Source organism: Gopherus evgoodei, chromosome 10 (genome assembly GCF_007399415.2).
Source record: "Gopherus evgoodei ecotype Sinaloan lineage chromosome 10, rGopEvg1_v1.p, whole genome shotgun sequence".
Lineage (NCBI taxonomy): Eukaryota > Metazoa > Chordata > Testudines > Testudinidae > Gopherus > Gopherus evgoodei.
Window position 1 is genome coordinate 67,775,912 of NC_044331.1, and position 19,328 is coordinate 67,795,239.

A 19,328-nucleotide genomic window follows, 5' to 3' on the forward strand; every position below is an offset into this window, starting at 1 on the left:
CAGTTATGACCGCACCCGGCTTTCCTCCCTAAGGTGTTTTGGCCTTTTATGTTACCCACAGCTCAACGCAATGGGCATAACCGTTGCACTCCTTGGACATCTGTGGAGTGCTCGCATTAGTTGTGCTGACAGAATCATTTCCTAAGGTGCCCCAGCTCTGCCCCGGTAGCGGGCCAAAGGGAGGGCTTGCTTGTTTTCCTCTCAGAGGATCTCATCTTGGGTGATGGCGGACATCCCCACTTGTTATGATTTGGCTCATATTTCCCCAAGCCACATCACCGTGCATTCTACCAGGGCTCAGGCTTCATCTGCCGCCTTGCTGGCTCGTGTTTCTACCCACGAGACCTGTCGCGAAGCTCCATTGGTCCTCGGTCCTTACCTTTGCTTCGCAGTATGCCCTGGTTCAAGAGAGGCTGTAGCCTCTGGCTCGGCAGTTTTATTCTGCCACATTTCACTCCGACCCCACCGCCTTTGTAAGGCTTGGGATTCACCTAACTGGAATGGATATGAGCAATCACTCGAAGAAGAAAAGACGGTTACTCACCTTTGTAACTGTTGTTCTTCGAGATGTGTTGCTCATATCCATTCCACACCCGCCCTCCTTCCCCACTGTCGGAGTAGCCGGCAAGAAGGAACTGAGGAGCGGGTGGGCCGGCAGGAGTATATATGGAGCGCCATGGTGGCGCCACTCTAGGGGGCGACCTGCCGGCCCACTGAGTTGCTAGGGTAAAAGTTTTCCGACGAATGTGCACGCGCGGCGCGTACACCTAACTGGAATGGATATGAGCAACACATCTCGAAGAACAACAGTTACAAAGGTGAGTAACCGTCTTTTCCGCATGATCTCCCTGGGAACCATTATCCCATCCCTGGATCCTGGAGACTGGTATGCCGCCCTCGACATGAAGGACGCGTACTTCCATATTGCCATCTTTCCACTGCACAGGAAGTACCTTCACGGTCAAACATCAGCACTTACAATTCGCAGTCCTACCCTTCGGCCTCTCCACAGCCCCGAGGGTGTTTACCAAGTGCATGGCCGTTGTGGCCGCCCATCTCCGTCGGCAGAAAATCCACGTGTTTCCGTGCCTCGACGACTGGCTCCTAAAGGGGTCCTCCCAGTTGCAGGTGCGGCAACATGTCGCGGTGGTTACAGACCTCTTCTCCCAGCTAGGCCTGCTTCTCAATGCCGAGAAGTCCAGCCTGGTCCCCACACAGAGGTTGGACTTCATAGGCGTGACCCTGGACTCTACTCAAGCCAGGGCTTACTTACCTCAGCCCCACTTCCAGACTATCACCTTGCTCATACGGAACTTGCAAGCCTCCACAGTCACCTCAGCTCGCACCTGCCTCACACTACTGGGGCATATGGCCGCATGTACTTACGTAACGAGGTATGCCAGGCTCCGAATGAGGCCCTTCCAAACGTGGCTTCATTCCGTATTCCGCCCGGGCAGGGACCACCTAGATGTACTGGTGACGGTCCCCTCAGGCCCTCTCCGCTCCCTCGACTGGTGGCTGACCCCATCCCTAGTGTGTGCGGGGATGCCGTTCCATCCAGAGCCACCGTCGATGACTCTAACAACCGATGCATCCCTGGGGTGGGGGGCCCACCTAGGGCACCTACGTACCCAGGGCCTCTGGTTGTCCCAAGAGCTGTCACTCCACATAAACGTCCGGGAGTTGAGGGCAGTCCGCCTCGCCTGCCAGGCGTTTCACCGACGTCTGCACAGCCGTTGTGTTTCCGTACTCACGGACAGCACAACGGCCATGTACTACATCAACAAACGGGGTGAACCCATTCGTCTCTCCTATGTCAGGAAGCCATTCGATTCTGGGACTTCTGCATAGCCCAGTCAATAGATCTGGTGGCATCCTTCCTTCCAGGAGTCAGGAACACATTGGCAGACAGACTCAGCCGATCCTTCCTATGCCACGAATGGTCGATCAGACTGGATGTCATCCATTCCGTCTTCCAGATGTGGGGATTTCCCCGCATAGACCTCTTCGCGACCAAGTCCAACAGGAAGTGCCAGGAGTTTTGCTCCTTTCAAGTTCTCTCCCCGGGGCGATCACGGACGCATTCCTCCTGCCATGGACCCACCACCTATTGTATGCCTTCCCTCCGTTCCCTCTGATGCACAAGGTCCTGTTGAAACTACGCAGGGACAAAGCACATCTAATCCTGATCGCACCTGCGTGGCCCAGACAGCACTGGTTCACTGCCTTGCTGGACCTGTCTGTGGACTCTCCAATCCCCCTCCCTCTCCACCCAGACCTGATCACTCAGGATCACGGCAGGCTCTGTCACCTGGACCTACGAGACCTCCACCTCACGGCGTGGCTCCTGCATGGCTGAATGCGGCGGAGCTCAGCTGCTCCGCACCGGTCCAACATATCCTCCTTAACAGCAGGAAGCCGTTCACTCGCTCAACGTACAAGGCCAAGTGGAAACGTTTCTCTTGCTGGTGTGCTACTCAGGGGGTGAACCCTACGCAGGCCCCGATTCCCATGGTCCTAGACTACCTCTGGTACCTTAAGCAGCAGGGCCTGGCGACATCCTCCTTAAAGGTGCACTTAGCGGCCATATCCACCTTTCGACCAGGAGAGGGTGGCCGCTTTGTATTCTCCCACCCCCTAGTCGCTAGATTTGTTAAAGGCCTGGAGCATCTCTACCCCCCCCCCGCATGCCGCCCTGCTCCCACCTGGGACCTTAACTTGGTCCTAAACAGGCTCTCACTTCCACCATTTGAGCCACTGGCGACTTGCTCGCTCACGTACCTGTCATGGAAGACGGCCTTCTTGGTGGCCATTACATCGGCCAGGCGGGTCTCCGAGCTGAGAGCTCTCACAGTGGACCCACCCTACACTGTCTTCCATAAGGACAAAGTACACCTGCGACCCCACCCGGCGTTCCTCCCTAAGGTTGTGTCTGCCTTCCACACTAACCAGGACATCTTCCTCCCGGTCTTCTTGCCGAAGCCCCACTCCTCTCGGAGGGACCAGCAGCTACATTCCTTAGACGTACGCAGAGCACTCGCTTTCTACATTGAGCGAACAAAGCCATTCCGGAAGTCTCCTCAGCTCTTTGTGGCGGTCGCAGAACGGATGAGGGGCCTACCAATCTCCTCCCAGAGGATTTCCTCCTGGGTGACTGCATGCATTCGCGCATGCTACAATCTAGCTCATGTCCCCTCTGGCCACCTCACGGCACATTCCACGGGAGCTCAGGCATCGGCGGCGGCCTTCCTGGCACACATGCCTATCCAGGAGATATGCCGTGCAGCGACCTGGTCATCGGTCCACACATTCACCGCACACTATGCACTAGTCCGTCAATCAAGAGATGATGCGGCCTTTGGCGTAGCAGTTTTAAATACCGCCACATCTCACTCCGACCCCTCCGCCTAGCTAAGGCTTGGGAATCACCTAACTGGAATGGATATGAGCAATCACTCGAAGAAGAAAAGATGGTTACTCACCTTTGTAACTGTTGTTCTTCGAGATGTGTTGCTCATATCCATTCCAAACCCACCCTCCTTCCCCACTGTCGGAGTAGCCGGCAAGAAGGAACTGGAGGGTGGCCGGGTTGGTTGGGATATATATGGGGCGCCATAGCGGTGCCGCTCCAGGGGGCGCCCAGCCGACCCGCCTGGATTGCTAGGGTAAAAGTTTCTCCGACAAACGTGCACGCGCCGCGTACACACCTAACTGGAATGGATATGAGCAACACATCTCGAAGAACAACAGTTACAAAGGTGAGTAACTGTCTTTTCCCATTTAGCTCCATAGTAACGCAGTTGATCTTATCAGAGAAGTGGATGCTTGGGTCTGGGCTGTGAAGTCTGGGTTAGCCAGTTCACTATGTGAAATAGGCTCTACTGGCCATGATTCTGCTTCATTGATTTTGGAGAAGTAAAAGGCTCATTTTACCTCCTTTGCTGCAGTGATGTAGTCCTGTAAGAGGCGTTTTTGCTGCTGGAAGATGGATTGAGAGTGTTATTGCACTACTGGCATTCTAGCTTTCTGCCTGTGCCCTTCATCTGCAGGAGTTCACCTATAAACCGTGACGATCGCCTCAGTCAGTGTGGGTGGAGTGGGTGGCTTTGGGGCCTACTTGTTGATGGCAGTGCATACCCAGAGATTGTACTGCTGTATATCATCAGCACCTAAACATTGTATTTGGGTGGCTAGTTCTCCTAAGACAAGATGAGAACTTAGAGAGTTCAAGAGTCTAGTGGCAGGCCAGATTTGGCTGGTCACTACCCTCGTGGGAAGGAAAAACATTATCATAACTTAGGGACGGCCATACTGGGTCGGACCAATCAGCCTCTAGCTCAGTATCTTGTCTTTGACAGCATACAGTGCCAGATACTTCTGGCACTTGGAGGTTTAGTGACAGCCAGAGTGTGGGTGTGCATCCCCGACCATCTTGACAAATAGTCACTGATGGACCTTTCTTCCTTGGCAACAAGTTCCACAGGTTGACTGAAGTACATCTTTTTGTTTGTTTTAAACCTGCTGCCTATTAATTTCACTGGGTGACCCCTGGGTTATGTAAAGGGGTAAACAACACTTTTTCTCCACACCATTCCTGATTTTATAGATCTCTCTCATATCCCCCTGAGTCATCTCTTTCTAAACTGAAAAGTCTGAGTCTTTTTAATTTCCTCTCGTATGAAAGCTGTTCCATACCCCTAATTATTTTCATTGCCTTTTTCTGCACCTTTTCCAGTTAGATGGGGTGACCAGAACTTTACACAATATTAAAGTTGTGGGCATTATGACATTTTTATGTTTCATTATCTGTACCTTTCCTAATGGTTCCTAACATTGTTAGTTTTTTTGTCCGCCACTTCACACTGATCACGTTTTTGGAAAACTATCCACAATGACTCCAAAATCTCTTTCTTGAGTAGTGGCAGCTAATGTAGAACCCATCATTTTGTATGTATAGTTGGGAATATGTTTTTATAGTAAGCGTTACTTTGCACTTGTCAGCATTGAATTTCATCTGTCATTTTGTCTCCCCGTCACCCAATTTTGTGAGATCCCTTTGTAGCTCTTTGCGGTGAGCTTTGGACTTAACTGTCTTACGTAATTTGTATCATCTGCAAATTTTGCCACCTCACTATTCACCTCATTTTCCATATTCATATTCATATTCATATTTATGAATATGTTGAACAGCACTTGTCTCAGTACAGATCCTGGGAGGATCCCACTATTTACCTCTCTGCAACCTGAAAACTGCCCGTTTAGTCTTACGCTTTATTTCCTATCTTTTAACTAGTTACTGATCCATGAGAGGACATTCTCTCTTACTCCATAACTGCTTACTGTGCTTAAGAGCCTTTGGTGAGAGACCTTGTCAAAGGTTTTCTGAAAGTCCAAGTATGTTGTATCCAGTGGGACACCTTGTCCACAATCTTGTTGACTCCCTCAGAAATTTCCAATAGATTGATGAGGCATGATTTCCTTTTACAAAAACCGTGTTGACTCTTCCCCGACATTCCATATTTATCTGTGTGTCCGATAATTTTCTTCTTTACTATCGTTTCAACCAGTTTGCCTGCTATTGAAGTTAGGCTCACCGGCCTGTAATTGCCAGGACTGTCTCTGAAACTATTTTCTAAAAATATGTGTTACATTAGCTATCCGCTGCTCACTGGCATAGGTTTAGGTTACATACCACAGTTAATATATTTCATATTTGAGTTCCTCCAGAACTCTTGGGTGAATACCATCTGGTCCTAGTGACTAGTTACTGTTTAATTTATCAGTTTGTTCCAAAACCTCCTCTGCTGACATCTCAATCTGGGACAATTTCTCAGGTTTGCCACCTAAAAAGAATGGCTCAGGTGTCAGGATCCTCCCATATCCTCTGCAGTGAAGACTGATGCAGAGGATTCATTTACTTTCTCCCTAATGGCCTTGTCTTCCTTGAATGCTCCTTTAGCACCTTAGTCATCCAGGAAGGAAGGCTCCTGCGCATGTGTGTGTGGCTGTCCACAGCTAGATGTTTATACATAAACATATGCTATAATAGGCAGTTTGGATGAAAAAAATGCCTTTCAGAAAGGGCTGACTATTATATATGCCTGTGTGCTATCTGTTTACAGTCTCTCTTTAATGTATAAGCAAAGGCTGGTAAATTCACATTATCCGTGGGTTACAGGTGAGCCATTAAATCCCATATTAAGAGCACTGAAATATGAAAGCTGCTAGGAAAATGAAAGGTCTATTAAATATTTACTGTGGGATGTGAATCAGCTACTTTACTGCTAGTAAATAAAAGAAGAACGTTAATGCCGTGACAGTAAGAATAGGGCTTACCAGTAATAATCCCCTGGTACCAATCAGGAAGGGAGTGCTGTGACTCCTGAGGAGCTGGGGGGCAGTGTCTGATCTGTAAATTAAGTAGGGCCTGAGTCAAGTTCCATTGAAGCCGTTGACTTTGGAAGCAACTGGATCGGGCCCAAACGACACGATTCTGGTGATCAAGGTTCAGTATAATATGTTTGGTTAATGAACAGTGCTGGGCAAAAGAGTGGCATAGGAATTCAGTCTGAGTCTGCGGTTTCCTTACCTTTCTCTGACTATAGATTTTTCCAAATTAATTTTCCTCTTTCAACAACAAAAGCAAAACAAAATAGAGAGAGAACCTCTCCCGTTCATACAGTGTCTAGTCAAAGGCTCACTCAGACCCATATGAGGTCATTGGACTCATTGCAGTTCTTGCTTTAACTTTTGAAACATGAGCATCTCAACAGAACATCTCACTGCCCAAATCAGCAATTATGTACCTAAAACAGGCATTTACATGTCTACATGGTCTTCTGAGCATCCAGCTCAGGACTGAGCATTTCCTGCTAATGTGTCCATGTGTAAAAACTAAGCTCCCCTGTCAAGCTAATTTGTGCTTACTTCTTACAATACATTAAAAAGCTCTGATTTCTCATTACAAAGTGTCTGTACCGGGCAATGCGCATGGATTAAAGACAAAAGCTACTGCACTGAATATTCAGTAGCTACGTTTGGACCATAAATTAATCTTTTTTATTATTGCTTGAACACTACATGTTCTAAGTTCTCATTCTGGATCAAAAATCTGCAAACTTTAATATTTGCAAATGGGCTTTTTTTCATTTTTAAAAATCTTGCTACCAAATTTAAGTTTGTTTGTTGAATTTCCATTCAAAGCATGTTTTAATGCCAGTATTATAACACTGACAGATCCTGATTCATGTCATTGTCCAGAGGTACTATGTGTGTATTTCTGTAAATAACATAGATTTATGCCCTGATACTAGAAATATATACACACATTTTTAGTTTAAGCATGTGAATAGTCCTGTCAATGAGAGTAGGATAGAATTTGCAGGATCAGGATCTTAGATTTGTTTACAGAGACAACAGTAGTCGTAATATTGTCTTTAATTTCAGATTGGCACTGACTGGGATGCCAAGGAAAGGATATTTCGGAACTTTGGAGGACTTATTGGGCCGATGGACGAACCAGTTGGCATGCAGAAGTGGGGAAAAGGCCCTAATGTCACAGTCACTGTGATCTGGGTGGATCCTATCAATGTAATCGCAGCTACATATGATATCCTTATTGAATCCAGTGCAGAATTTACTCACTACAAACCACCTTTGAATTTGCCACTGCGGCCTGGAGTCTGGACTATTAAAATTCTGCACCACTGGGTACCTGTAGCTGAAACCAAATTCCTCGTTACTCCTCTTACATTCTCCAGCAGGCAACCTATCAAACAAGGTAAGTGGTTTCTGTAAGTACAGTAGGTATTAAAGTTTTCAGAATAGATGTAAAATACTAGTATCAAAGACTATTTCATTCACTGTCAATGCTGTGATTAAAAATCACAGTACCGCTACACAGGAAAAGTACCAACAAAAGGAATAGTTTAGATATTAAATCTGAAGAAGCTTGTGTTTTGAAGATGAGTGAAAGTAGCTGAATCCATTCTGCAAAACATAGGAACTTTGGACAAAAGACCATTCATTTCTATAAAATAAAGGATTTAAAATATGCACAATCCAGAACCTAAAGAACTTTTAGACATTTCATAATCAAAGAGCAACTATGCAAACCATAATGTAAGAATACAAGTGAACAGGAATAGACAATTTCCTTTCATTGCTGCTGTTTTCACTTATTTGTTCAAAGAGGTTTACGCTGTTTATATTGTTTGCGTGATAAAGTCCTTGTGTATAGTGGTAAGAATATTAGCTTATGAAATGTTGGATTCATCAAAATTACCTGTGATGTGTCCTTCTCAAACAACTGTTCCAACCTTTCCTCATAGCTGTCTAGCCCTTCCCTGTACACTCAAGATAAGATCCTGTGCATCTGAAATTGTAGATGACCCCAAAATGCTTAAGACCAAACCAAAGCTTATTCTCTTAAAAGAAAGGTACTACTTTTCCTACCACAGAATCATCTAGCTGTCTGAACCATCTATTCCTCTCTAATACTGTTAGAGCTGACTGCAGTTTCCATTAGAAAATCCATTTATTTGAATATTCTTTAGCATGTATCAAGTATATTGGCCTATGCACTTCCAAGTCACACCTGTGAGATCAGAACAAGTTTGTTGCTGTGAATATCTTTGGCATACTTTTTTTTACACTGTGAAATGTCATTAATATTCATAGCATCAGCCATTGTAAAGTGGCCAAATATATAAACTATCCTATTTAGTTTTCAGAAATTCTTCGTTTTTCTGACAGAGGAGCAAATAAACTGAGTCAGGCATTTACCTTACAGTGTAACATGCTGCTTCAGTAATGCAAATATCACCAGGCAACTGCTGAGAGCAAGTGCAATCCTAATCTTCCTCAACAGGAGCTTGATTCCACATATTTTTTTTACCAGAACAGCTAAATTACTGATTTTTTCCTTCTAACATGTTTGGATGGAATACATTTTTGGGACTTGAGTCAACCAGCTCCTAAATGTGGGTGTTACTGATTTGTCTCTTTTAAATTAATTTATTCTATGTTCTTTGCTAATTTAACTGTCTGAATAGGTTGAGTAGAAGATGTGGTACATACCCAAGCTGTGGTAGCAGTTACAAACTTGCTGCTTTTCGCTACATTGCTCTGGATCCCAGTGGACAATCAAGCATTTCCCAGACTTTACTCAGGAGGCTTCTCTCTGTGAAGTCAAAGACCAAACTTGCAGTGGTTCAAATTCTAAATCCAGAATGGGTCCATTGATTTCAGTGGAGTTACTCCAGATTTACACTGATGTAACAGACAAAAAAATTGACCCATTGACTTCAGTGGGAGAAGATAAGGCCTATATACTTTTTGTTAAACAGCCAGAGTTACTGTGGTAATTGTAATTTACTACAGGTGTTGGATATAAAGCTTGGAAGCAATATTGTTTGCTAAAAGCAAGCAAGCAAAAAAGCATCAGGAGTGCTTTGCTAGTGACGTGTTATCTCAGAAGTTTGATGTGAAAATGAAAGAGAAATTAATTCCAGGGTCAGATAGAGAGACACCACTGTAGTTAAGGGTATATCAGCATTCACAATGAAAATCTCTGTTGTTTTCCCACTCAGGCACAATGTTGTGCTCCAGGCGGAAAATTGTCATTTAGCTTTGATTTCCCAGCTTTTGTAAGTTTGTCACCACTTTATTATTTAAACAGTTTTCTGTGCCAAATAGGGGCATTGCACAGCTATGGCAGAAAAATTAGAACTTCTAAAGGAACAATTTCTGTTACAGTTACAAACAATACAAAGGCTGCCAAAAAAAGGCTTATAGAATCAAGGAACAATGCTATTAGTCTTGTCTTAAGATTGAAAAAAAAATTACATATCAGCATCACGTTCAGGAACTGTCAACAGAACAGAGCAATTCATTTTTATTAAGAGATTTTCTAAATGCTAGAATACTTGTCATATGTTCTGCCTTGGAAAATGAATTATTGCTCCAAAAACTGGCTTCATAGTACATTTCAGTACTGTACGTGTTTGGTTTAATGCTAGACCCATTTTTCCAGCATACTGTAGATATAGGATCTCACTTCCAAACTAAGGCACACACCAACTACACACCAAAAATGTGTCCACAATACTGTGCATAGTTTGCACTTGCAGTTGCAGGGAATGTTTGCACAAATCAGGCAGTTGCCCACACATGGATAATTACATGCCTGACTTGACCAGTGGTTGCTGCAGAACTACAGTGATGGGGCCTCTGGTTAGATCACCTGATTGGTGCACACAGTCAGTGGGTTCCTCTCTGTGTGTGTGCGCGCGTGTGTGCATTTTTGGATGCTTCATGTGGAAAATCAAGCCATCAGACTTTCCAGTCCTGAAAAAATGTAGGATTCCCTGTATCTCCTCACTGAAGATGAAGAATGGGGGCTTGAGTCAAGCCCACTGCAGTTAGTGAGAATCCATCTATTAACTTCAAGGGGCTTTGGATCAGGTTCCAGTTGTGATGGAGATGTGGGATAGAGGACTGAGTAACAAGGAACTATTTGAGTTCTAGTCCTTACTCTGACTTCTACTGAGGCCTTTGGTAAATCGCTTTTACCCAGATTTTCAGAGGCAGTCATGCACAATTCCCTGTGCCTAACCTACAAGGGCAAATACCCCTTGTGTGGGTGGAAATGTTTGCCTGCCTAAAAGAAGGAGGATCGTGGTAATAAAACATATTTACCTAACCCACTGAGGTGTTTTGAAAATTACTTAATTTTGCAGTGTTCTTTGGCACTGGAAAGTGATAGTATGTGAATGCAAAGTATTCTGTGTTACAGGGAAAACTATTTAAAATCTTTACAGTTCCCTTTGCAAGCAATGAATGTTATCACAGATTGGGCAATATTTCCTGAATAAAGTACAGGGAATACTGCGTTAACATTATCCGTTTACACACACAAAGTTGTAATGACTTTGCCGTGAAATACACAGTAGCAACAGTTAAAGCAAAAAGACAACTAACCAGGTCATGCTTCTCACAGCAAAGCTAAGAAACTCTGTCTCAGAAATCACAGCAGAGTTAAATCTAAGCAAGGACTTGCATTAAATCTATCAATTCATGTAAGATAAGCTAAAAGTTCAGAACTTTCCTTGAAAGGGTTTTTCATTTACTATTTGCATGAAAGGAAGAACACCACACTCAGATCTCTGATAGATAATCAAAAAAAATGTGTTCATTCCTATATTGTGATTCACAACACTCACACTGTATTGGAAAAAAATAATTCTGGCAAAGCTACCCACCAGGTTTAGTTTACTTCAACATCTAAATGAAGAATGCCTTTTTAAATTTCCAATTAATGAGGGCATAGGACAGTTGCTAAGGGCAACCAGAATGCCACAAAGATTAAACCTCTGTGCGGAGTTCGCGGGGGGGGGACAGAAAAAAAAGAAGATGGTTACAGAGACGATGTGATGACACAGAACACAAGAATCTGGGAGCCGGAAAACCTACCAAACCCCTGCTCGCAACTCACAGAGACATTGATTTTACTTTTACATTCTCACCAGTTATAAGTATATCTGTTAGAATTATGTTTTATGACTTGGAAATATCTTGCATTTCTGGTTTTAATCTCAATTTTGAATGAGAATAGAACACTTCAGACCATGCACACTGTGCTGATTCGTGCACACTTTGTATCTGCTGAAGGCACTCAGCATCACTTCATATCTTGCTAGACACCCAAACTCCTACTGTCTGTTGTCTTGCTACTTACTAGGACTGATATTCCGTTAAGTACCATTTGATTGTTAAAACCCCTTTTTGAGAATAAGCAATTTACAACAGGTTTTAGTCGCACCATTTCTTTTGCGGTGGCAAAACTACAGTGAATGTTCGAGCTGAGAAAATAATTCACAGAATAAATAAGTCAGGCACCAGTACTCCTCTGTGGTCCAGCTGCTTTGTGCCAGTCCAGCACTACAAAGCTCACTGGGCTACCTTGGAAATCCCTTGTAATCAGCTCTACTCCACCCTCTACCGGACCTAGTATAGAATATGTCACTAGGGAGGAGGGAATAGGAACAAATGCCAATGCCCTCTTGTGATCCCCAGGTACTGAAACATTCCCAAGAGAGCCAGGAATAACCTGAAGTGCAGGGGGGAAGCCGGTCCCTTGCCAACTCCAGAACTAGGGAGCCACACAGGCAGCCACCCTTTCAGCAATGCTTTGCCCTTAGGCCAGACCAGGGATCTGCCACTAATGCTTTTACTTTTATTATTTTATTTTGTTCACTCATCAGGAAGAGTCTTGTGTGGTTACTGGATATGCACCATTCAACATTCGAGCCGGCTGTTGCAAAGGGTCTGTTAAATCACATGGTGCTATTTCTTTTCCCTAGTTGGATGAATTGCCTTATAAGCACAGGAGCTTTGACTCTCTCTGGGAGAGGTGGTAAATTCACTGACAAAAAAAAAATCTTTCTTAACACAAAGTTCAGTCCTTGTAGTGCCTTTCCAGAATGTCAAGTTCAGCAAAACTCGTACCTCTGAACCCAGACTTAAGCTTCTGAAAACCAGGAAATACAGAGCTAAGGTACATACCAACACAACTTTAACTCTGTCACTTGGAGCTGGCAAAAGCCACTTGGATTTATGTGGTGCTCTCCAGTTGCATTCCTTGGGTCAGGTGTAGCTGTACTGAATGGCGGAGAAGTTTGGCAGAGCTGTCGTGATATGAGGTGATCTGGGGAGCCCTGTACCTGTGGGGCAGGGACATGGTCTAAGTGCCTGTGCCTGCCTCTCACTACATATAAAAGAAAACTAGTGCATGTATACCCTGAGCGATGCAGTTTACCTCATTTGAGCGCTGAGTTGTGTAACATGTCAGCAGCAATGTGAAGGGGTCATCTTGCCATGGAGATTGTCAGCAAGGAGGTGGGATATGAGGGTGTTGTGCGGGTGTTATGTAGGTAAAAGTGTCGTGTTATATGGAATCCTGCATGTAAGAGTGAAGAGGTTGTAGAAAGTAGTCGTTAGGACTGTCTCTGTGGGGCAGGCTCAGTATTTGAGGGCAGAGCAGGGGTAAATTGCTCCTGTTTAGCACAGCTCACCTAAACACAAGTTTTGTCTTAGCAAAGAGAAAGCGTCTGACTCTGTGCTACAGTGATCATGTGCTCTATTCCCTGAGTGTGCTGCACCATATGCGAAGGAAAGAGGCAAGTGTGATTCATTCTTGGGGTGCCCAGGACTGTGAGTTGCCTTGTTATCTCCTGCCTCCAGCAACTGCGAGAGAGAATTGCAGTGGTTAACTTACACTAGCATGTTAGTCTCCCAACTAACCTCCTCAGGGCAATGCCAGTCCTCACTTTGTTCTGCAGGTTAACAATAGGTGCACCCCAGTCGCTGGGGCATTCCCCTGTGATATCAAGCCCTTGTCACGGGCTACTCACAGAAATATCAGGTTTTCAATCCCCAAGGGGACCTTGAATCAAATCATATGGTGTGTACAACTGAGGAACAGCTCCTGTGTAACATCACAGCACTGAGCTATATTTATAGTGGCAACAATCATATGTTTATTATCAAAGGTTAAAAGATAGTGAGTGAGGATAATAGTAACAGAAGGTTACATATAAAACAACATCAGTGCACACTATTTAGAAACTAAATTTAATTTTTACCAGGCTAATAGTCTGTCTAAAGAGCAATTTCATCTCACCCAAAATTTACTTGCATCATTTCCATCCTACACTGCTTGGGATCCCATTTTCATCAATGTAGTCACACTGCTCAGTTACTTCCTCAGGTGCAGGATAAAGAGGTGTCCTTTTATTTTCTCCTTATTCCCTCCCAAAATTCATTGTTTTGTCCTCAGAATCAGGATGCCTCCCCCTGCTTATTCCCTGCTGTGCTGACTCTGTGTTGTCATCACATCCTCGTGTTGACTTCATATACAAACAGGGCTTCCGTTGTGTTGTCTCTCAGTACTTAATTTACATGTCAACCAAGGCAGACAGGTGAACATACATCCTTTGTCTGGCAAAAACCTGGTTGTCAACTCTGCCTTGATTCAGACTTTAGGACTATATTTTCATTTTGCATATATAACTTTTTCCATAATATCAGTACATACATTTCACAACAATATTAATGATCAGCATGATCCTGGCTTTCACTTAAGACGTTACAGGACATCATTTATGGATAAGTAGCATGAAAGCATTGTGCTAGCTGTAGTGCAGGGTTTCTCAAACAGGTCGCCGCTTCTGTAGGGAAAGCCCCTGCCGGGCCGGGCCGGTGTGTTTACCTGCCTCGTCCGCAGGTCCAGCTGATCGCGGCTCCGACTGGCCGCGGATCACTGCTCCTGGCCAATGGGAATTGCTGGAAGCGGCGGCCAGTACATCCCTTGGCCCGCGCCGCTTCCAGCAGCTCCCATTGGCCTGGAGCAGTGATCCGCAGCCGGTGGGAGCCGCCATCGGTCAGACCTGCAGACGGAGCAGGTAAACACACCGGCCCAGCCCACCAGGGGCTTTTCCTACAGAAGCAGTGACCCCTGTTTGAGAAACCCTGCTGTAGTGAGTTTGTCAGGTCTGTAAGGAGTAACTGTTACAAAACAGTGACCCCTTTGCTGATGGAGTTGAGGAGCTGACCCTGACAGGCACAGACATGGCTTCCTCCCACTAAAGCCAGGAAGTAGTGAGGCGCCCCATAACCCCGGGAAACATCATGTGTAGTTAAGGTATTGACGGTTTCTTAAGGTTACAATGAGTATGTGTGTTATGAACTTATTAGATCATTGCCCTAGAGGGCAGAGTTAAGGTTATATTTGTGTGTACCTTAACTCTGTATTTCCTGGTTTTCAGAGGTTTGAGTTTTGCTGAACTTCACATACTGGAAGGGCACAAGGTACTACTGTGCAACCTTAACTCTGCATTAACAAAAGGTTTCTTTCAGTGAATTTCCTAGGTTGTTTTAACAAAAAGAAAAATGTTTTATGTAGGAACTAGTGTTCATTTAGGCGATTGTAGTTATTACATAGGTTAAAGCACTACGGTGGCTACTTAAATGTAAAGAATGCTATGTGATTCCAAAGAGCATAGCACTTTGTTATAGTGGGATTATCAAAATGGTTGTACTTTGATATGTTTGGAGGGTGAAGTTGCTGATGGGGCAGAAAGAGAAATCCCAGGCATGGTCTGAGTCCCACAATCTTAACAATTTTTTATCCCCTGTTGGTTGCAGTAACGTTAAGAGAAAACTGGTGTGTCTCCCTCCTTCTTCACCTTTCTCTCCCATTATCCTGCACATGTACCATCATTTCCAGCTACCCATCCCTTTTCCATCCCATGAAGCCATTAGTACTTCAGAAGCCGTTAGCATGTAAAAAATGGCTCCTTGCTGTTTGGCATCCTGTGCTGCTGCATATACATATCACAGGCAGCAGCTTATTAGGTCTCATGCTTGGTTGTTTTTTAAAACTATTCTCATCAACTCCATTTACCAGCTCTCCCCCTTCCTGCCTCAGGCTCCCTGGCATTTATCATGCAGGCCACAGAACGCACTGGCTGCATTTTGATCCTTTCAGTGTCCTGCATCATCTCCTTATTTCCCCTCACGCTGCCTGACCAGCACAGCTGGTTCTCCCTCCTCACAGAGAGGCAGGTATCAACATGAGACCCAGAGTTAAGGAGCTGGGGAGAGGACATCGGAACAGTGCAAGGACTAAAATAGAATCAGTGAGGATATTTGCTGAAGTGGGAGGGCAGGAAGGTGACGGATATGGGGAGGAGTATGAGAGGAAGGATGGTCCAGTGGTCGGGACTTGGGAGACGTGAGCTCAGTTCCCTGCTCCAGAAAAGACTTGCGGTGTGATCTTGGGCAGGTCACTTGTGGTATGTCTACACTCCAAGCTGGAGATGTAATTTCCAGCTCAAAGAGACATACCTGTTCTAGGTCGATCAGAACTAAAAAAAGAAATGTCGCCACAGCAGCGGGAGGGGCTGGTTGCCTCAAGTACATATGTATCGTCTGGGACAGGATCGGACTCACAGCAGGTAGCTCCTTATGCTGATGCATTTGTGCTTTAGCTTGCTAGCTCAGCCAGAGCTAGCATGGGTCTGCCTGCTCAAGCTGGAAATTACACTTCCAAAGTGTAGACATACCCAAAGTCTCGGGGTCCATCTGCACTGGATCTGGAGGAGTAATTTCAAGCACGAGTAGGCATACTTGTGCTAGTTTTGATCAAGTTAGCATGCTAAAAATAACTGTGTAACCGCAGCTGCATAAATGGAGGAGCGGGCTATCCACCCTGAGCACTGGCCTGTCTGAAACCCGGTGCATGTACTCAGGGCGGCTAGCCCATTCTGTTGCTCGCATCGCTGCAGTTATCCTGCAACAACATCGTCCCCTCTGTGCTGTGTTAAGTTCTCCATTACATATGAAACATCCCAGTTAGGGTGTGATCACTCAGACATCCTGAGAGAGAACAAACAGCAGGGGGAAGAGTAAAGCCAAAGCAATTTTGTGTTTACGTTTGAGCTTAAACTCACAGCAAGGTTTTTGCAGTGTTCTCCAGCTGAAGTGATGATAATCCATTCTCATGCATTTAACACACATACAATATCTGTTACCTTAAAGCTAACTAGCTTACTGTGAGCCTGCAGGCAGAGTCACCACTAAAGGCAACCTGAGTAAAGCCCAAGTGCTCAGGTTTTTTCCCCATCCCTTTCCTAAGAGCAGGTTGATTAATAAACAGAAGACCCAAAAAAGGGGTCAATATACTACACAACACTTGGTAACAAAGAGCTTTCCTGCTGTCCTCCCCTGAGAAAGGGGGGATACATACATCGCCTCTGGGAAAGCCCTTTCTTGGCTACTGTGGAGAGACACTATATCTGTCATTTCCCAGAACCAGGGTCTCAACTGTTTGCTGCTCCTGCCTACAAGGCAGGAATCTGGTTTCCTGTAGGCCATATGTTTCCTCCGAATCATGTTCCCTGCAACCACAACTCCCTTTTGATACAACCCAAGGGTCATAACAGTGTTCTGCATATGTACCCCAGTGCCCTGTGACTGTTACTTGATGTTAGTGAGTTAATAATCCATTTTTATAGATCATTCAGTTTAATGTATACTGGGAAACTTTCATTTTGCTAGTTCTTTTGGGAGGAAATCAGTGATTGCTCGCAGTTGCTCAATCAATACAAATTGCACCAATAAGGATTATAATGATGGTAACACCTAGTGCCACAACTGCTGTGAATTCAGGTGTCTGATGAGAAACCAGAGGTAATGTGACAGATAAACATAACAACAGCAGCAGGCAGACACATTGCTTCAGAAGAAGAGTTATTCACTAGGCTCTCATTCAGAGAAAAACCCTACAGGCAAAAGGATTTGCTTAGAAATTTAGTTCAGATCCAGTTGACAAGAAGCCGATTTGCTTCACAATGAGCAAATGCAACGCTGTCTTGTTTGCAGCAAGAAAAGACAAAGAAAATGTCAATAAAAAATTACCTCCTTGCCTGAGGGGTTCAGTGGAATTCAAGAAAAACTCCAATCTGTATTGTTTTAAAAAATTACAAACACAATGTTATGCACCAAGCTAGCCACGCATTCCACTCCTCTGTCCAGCTCTCTAACTTTTTTCCGCACATTGAAGGACCCAAAAAAAGAGTGCTGAAGTTTTAGTCTTTGCAACAGACTGTGGAATGCACAGCCATTAGAGAGAGAGAAATTATACTGGGAAAAGCTACTGAGGAGTCAAGTGCGCACTCAGTGTGGAGAATCAACAAAAACTGAAATACAATTTTTATCCTGAGAATGTAATTTAGAATGAATAGACTATATTTCGCACTGATGTACAGCTCATGCCCACCACTGAAATCAAAGGGATTTCACTGGGATACGCTCTGACAAAGAATTTGGCTTAGTGACTGCAGAGTAATTAATTATCAATAGTATGTTATGACCATGACTGTTTTTACTGTAAAATGTATTTTATTTATCTTACACCCCTTGCTTTTTTCCTGTGGGAGGAGTGCAAGGTCAGAGCCATATATACCAATTTAATATACACTATCAATGCCTTAGCTACATATGTGATGCCTCTCAGGAGTACCCAGGATTGCGAGGCACTTTGCTACCACCAGGCTTTAGTGTGAGGAAGCAATGTCTGTGCTTGCCGAGAGTCAGCTCCCCAACTCCACCAGCCATGGGCACCGCAAGCACTCCCCTCTCAGCCTACACAGGCTTTGCTGTCCCTCTCCAGGAAAGCGATGGGCACACTCCAACCTCTGAGCATCCCCATGGAGTGTCCAGTCCCTCTTCCACTGGCTGCTCACACAATTCACAGGTCCCAAAGGAGTAGTACACCCCAGCTTGCCAGTTTCATCTCAGGATCACCACTCTCCTTAACACACAGATATGTTTACAGTGGAAAAAACAATAAGTGTATTTAACAAAGACTATAGATTTGAGAAGAAACAAGTAGATTTAATGGGAACAAATGGCTACATATTAAATAAAATCATAACAGGCATTCTAGAGCCTAGCCTTATCTAACCTGGTCCTGTAGAGTTTAGCATATCCCCAAGTCTTTCTCCCAGCATTTTACAGCCTAATTGGCTGTGACCCTTTGTCATAAGACATGTAGACAGGCAACTTGTGCCCTAGGTGAAGTATCCTTGATATGCCTCTGTATCCTAGATGTATTCCAGCAATCCATTGTCTGTACTCCTAAAAGGACAGCCTCCTCTGTGCTCGTTGTTTTTTCCTGTAGGCTTCTTTCCTGTTAATTTTTGCAAACTGCTGGTGGCTCTGTATGCAGATAGACTCACATTGTAAATTACACAATGGTCATCCAGGAAGAGAACTGTCTTCTGCCCCCAGCCTGAACTTTCTGGTGAGCTGTTTTAACTTACATACCTTAAGAAGATAGTTTTCAGTATAGACACCTAAGTCCTTAAATATCATGCATAAATATCATATTACAACCTGCAGTGATTAGGATGATCAACATGTTATTGGCTGTTTGTAAAGGCCTCACATGCCATGCTTTGGTGCACTATTATGTAGACATTCGAGCCAGGAGATGCCTATTAACCCCTATGCACCCCTTATGTCCTCTGCCAGTTGGCATCAAGGGGTCCCTGGGTCACAGCATAATTCATCTTTTACAAAAGTTGCCTATGGGAGGCAGCGTGATCCTGTCTGAGGAGTTAAGAAATCTGAGTTCTGTTCTCACTTCTGCCAGTGACCAGCTGTGTGACACAGGACAAGTTACTTTGCCTCTTTGTGCCTAGGTTTTCTTATGTCTTAAATGAGAATAATGATGCCCAAACTTGGAAAAACTGTTTAAGATCAGT

The 19,328-nt window shown here is 44.6% G+C and overlaps 1 protein-coding gene across 1 annotated transcript in view; it reads left to right on the plus strand.

Annotated features, from left to right (window-relative positions):
* Positions 1 to 19,328, plus strand: part of XYLT1 (xylosyltransferase 1) — a 347,177-nt gene that overhangs the window by 322,381 nt on the left and 5,468 nt on the right. Inside the window, exon 11 of the mRNA XM_030578349.1 lies at positions 7,447 to 7,780. Within this exon, the coding sequence (XP_030434209.1) occupies positions 7,447 to 7,780 (334 nt within the window). The remainder of the gene's footprint in view (positions 1 to 7,446; positions 7,781 to 19,328) is intronic.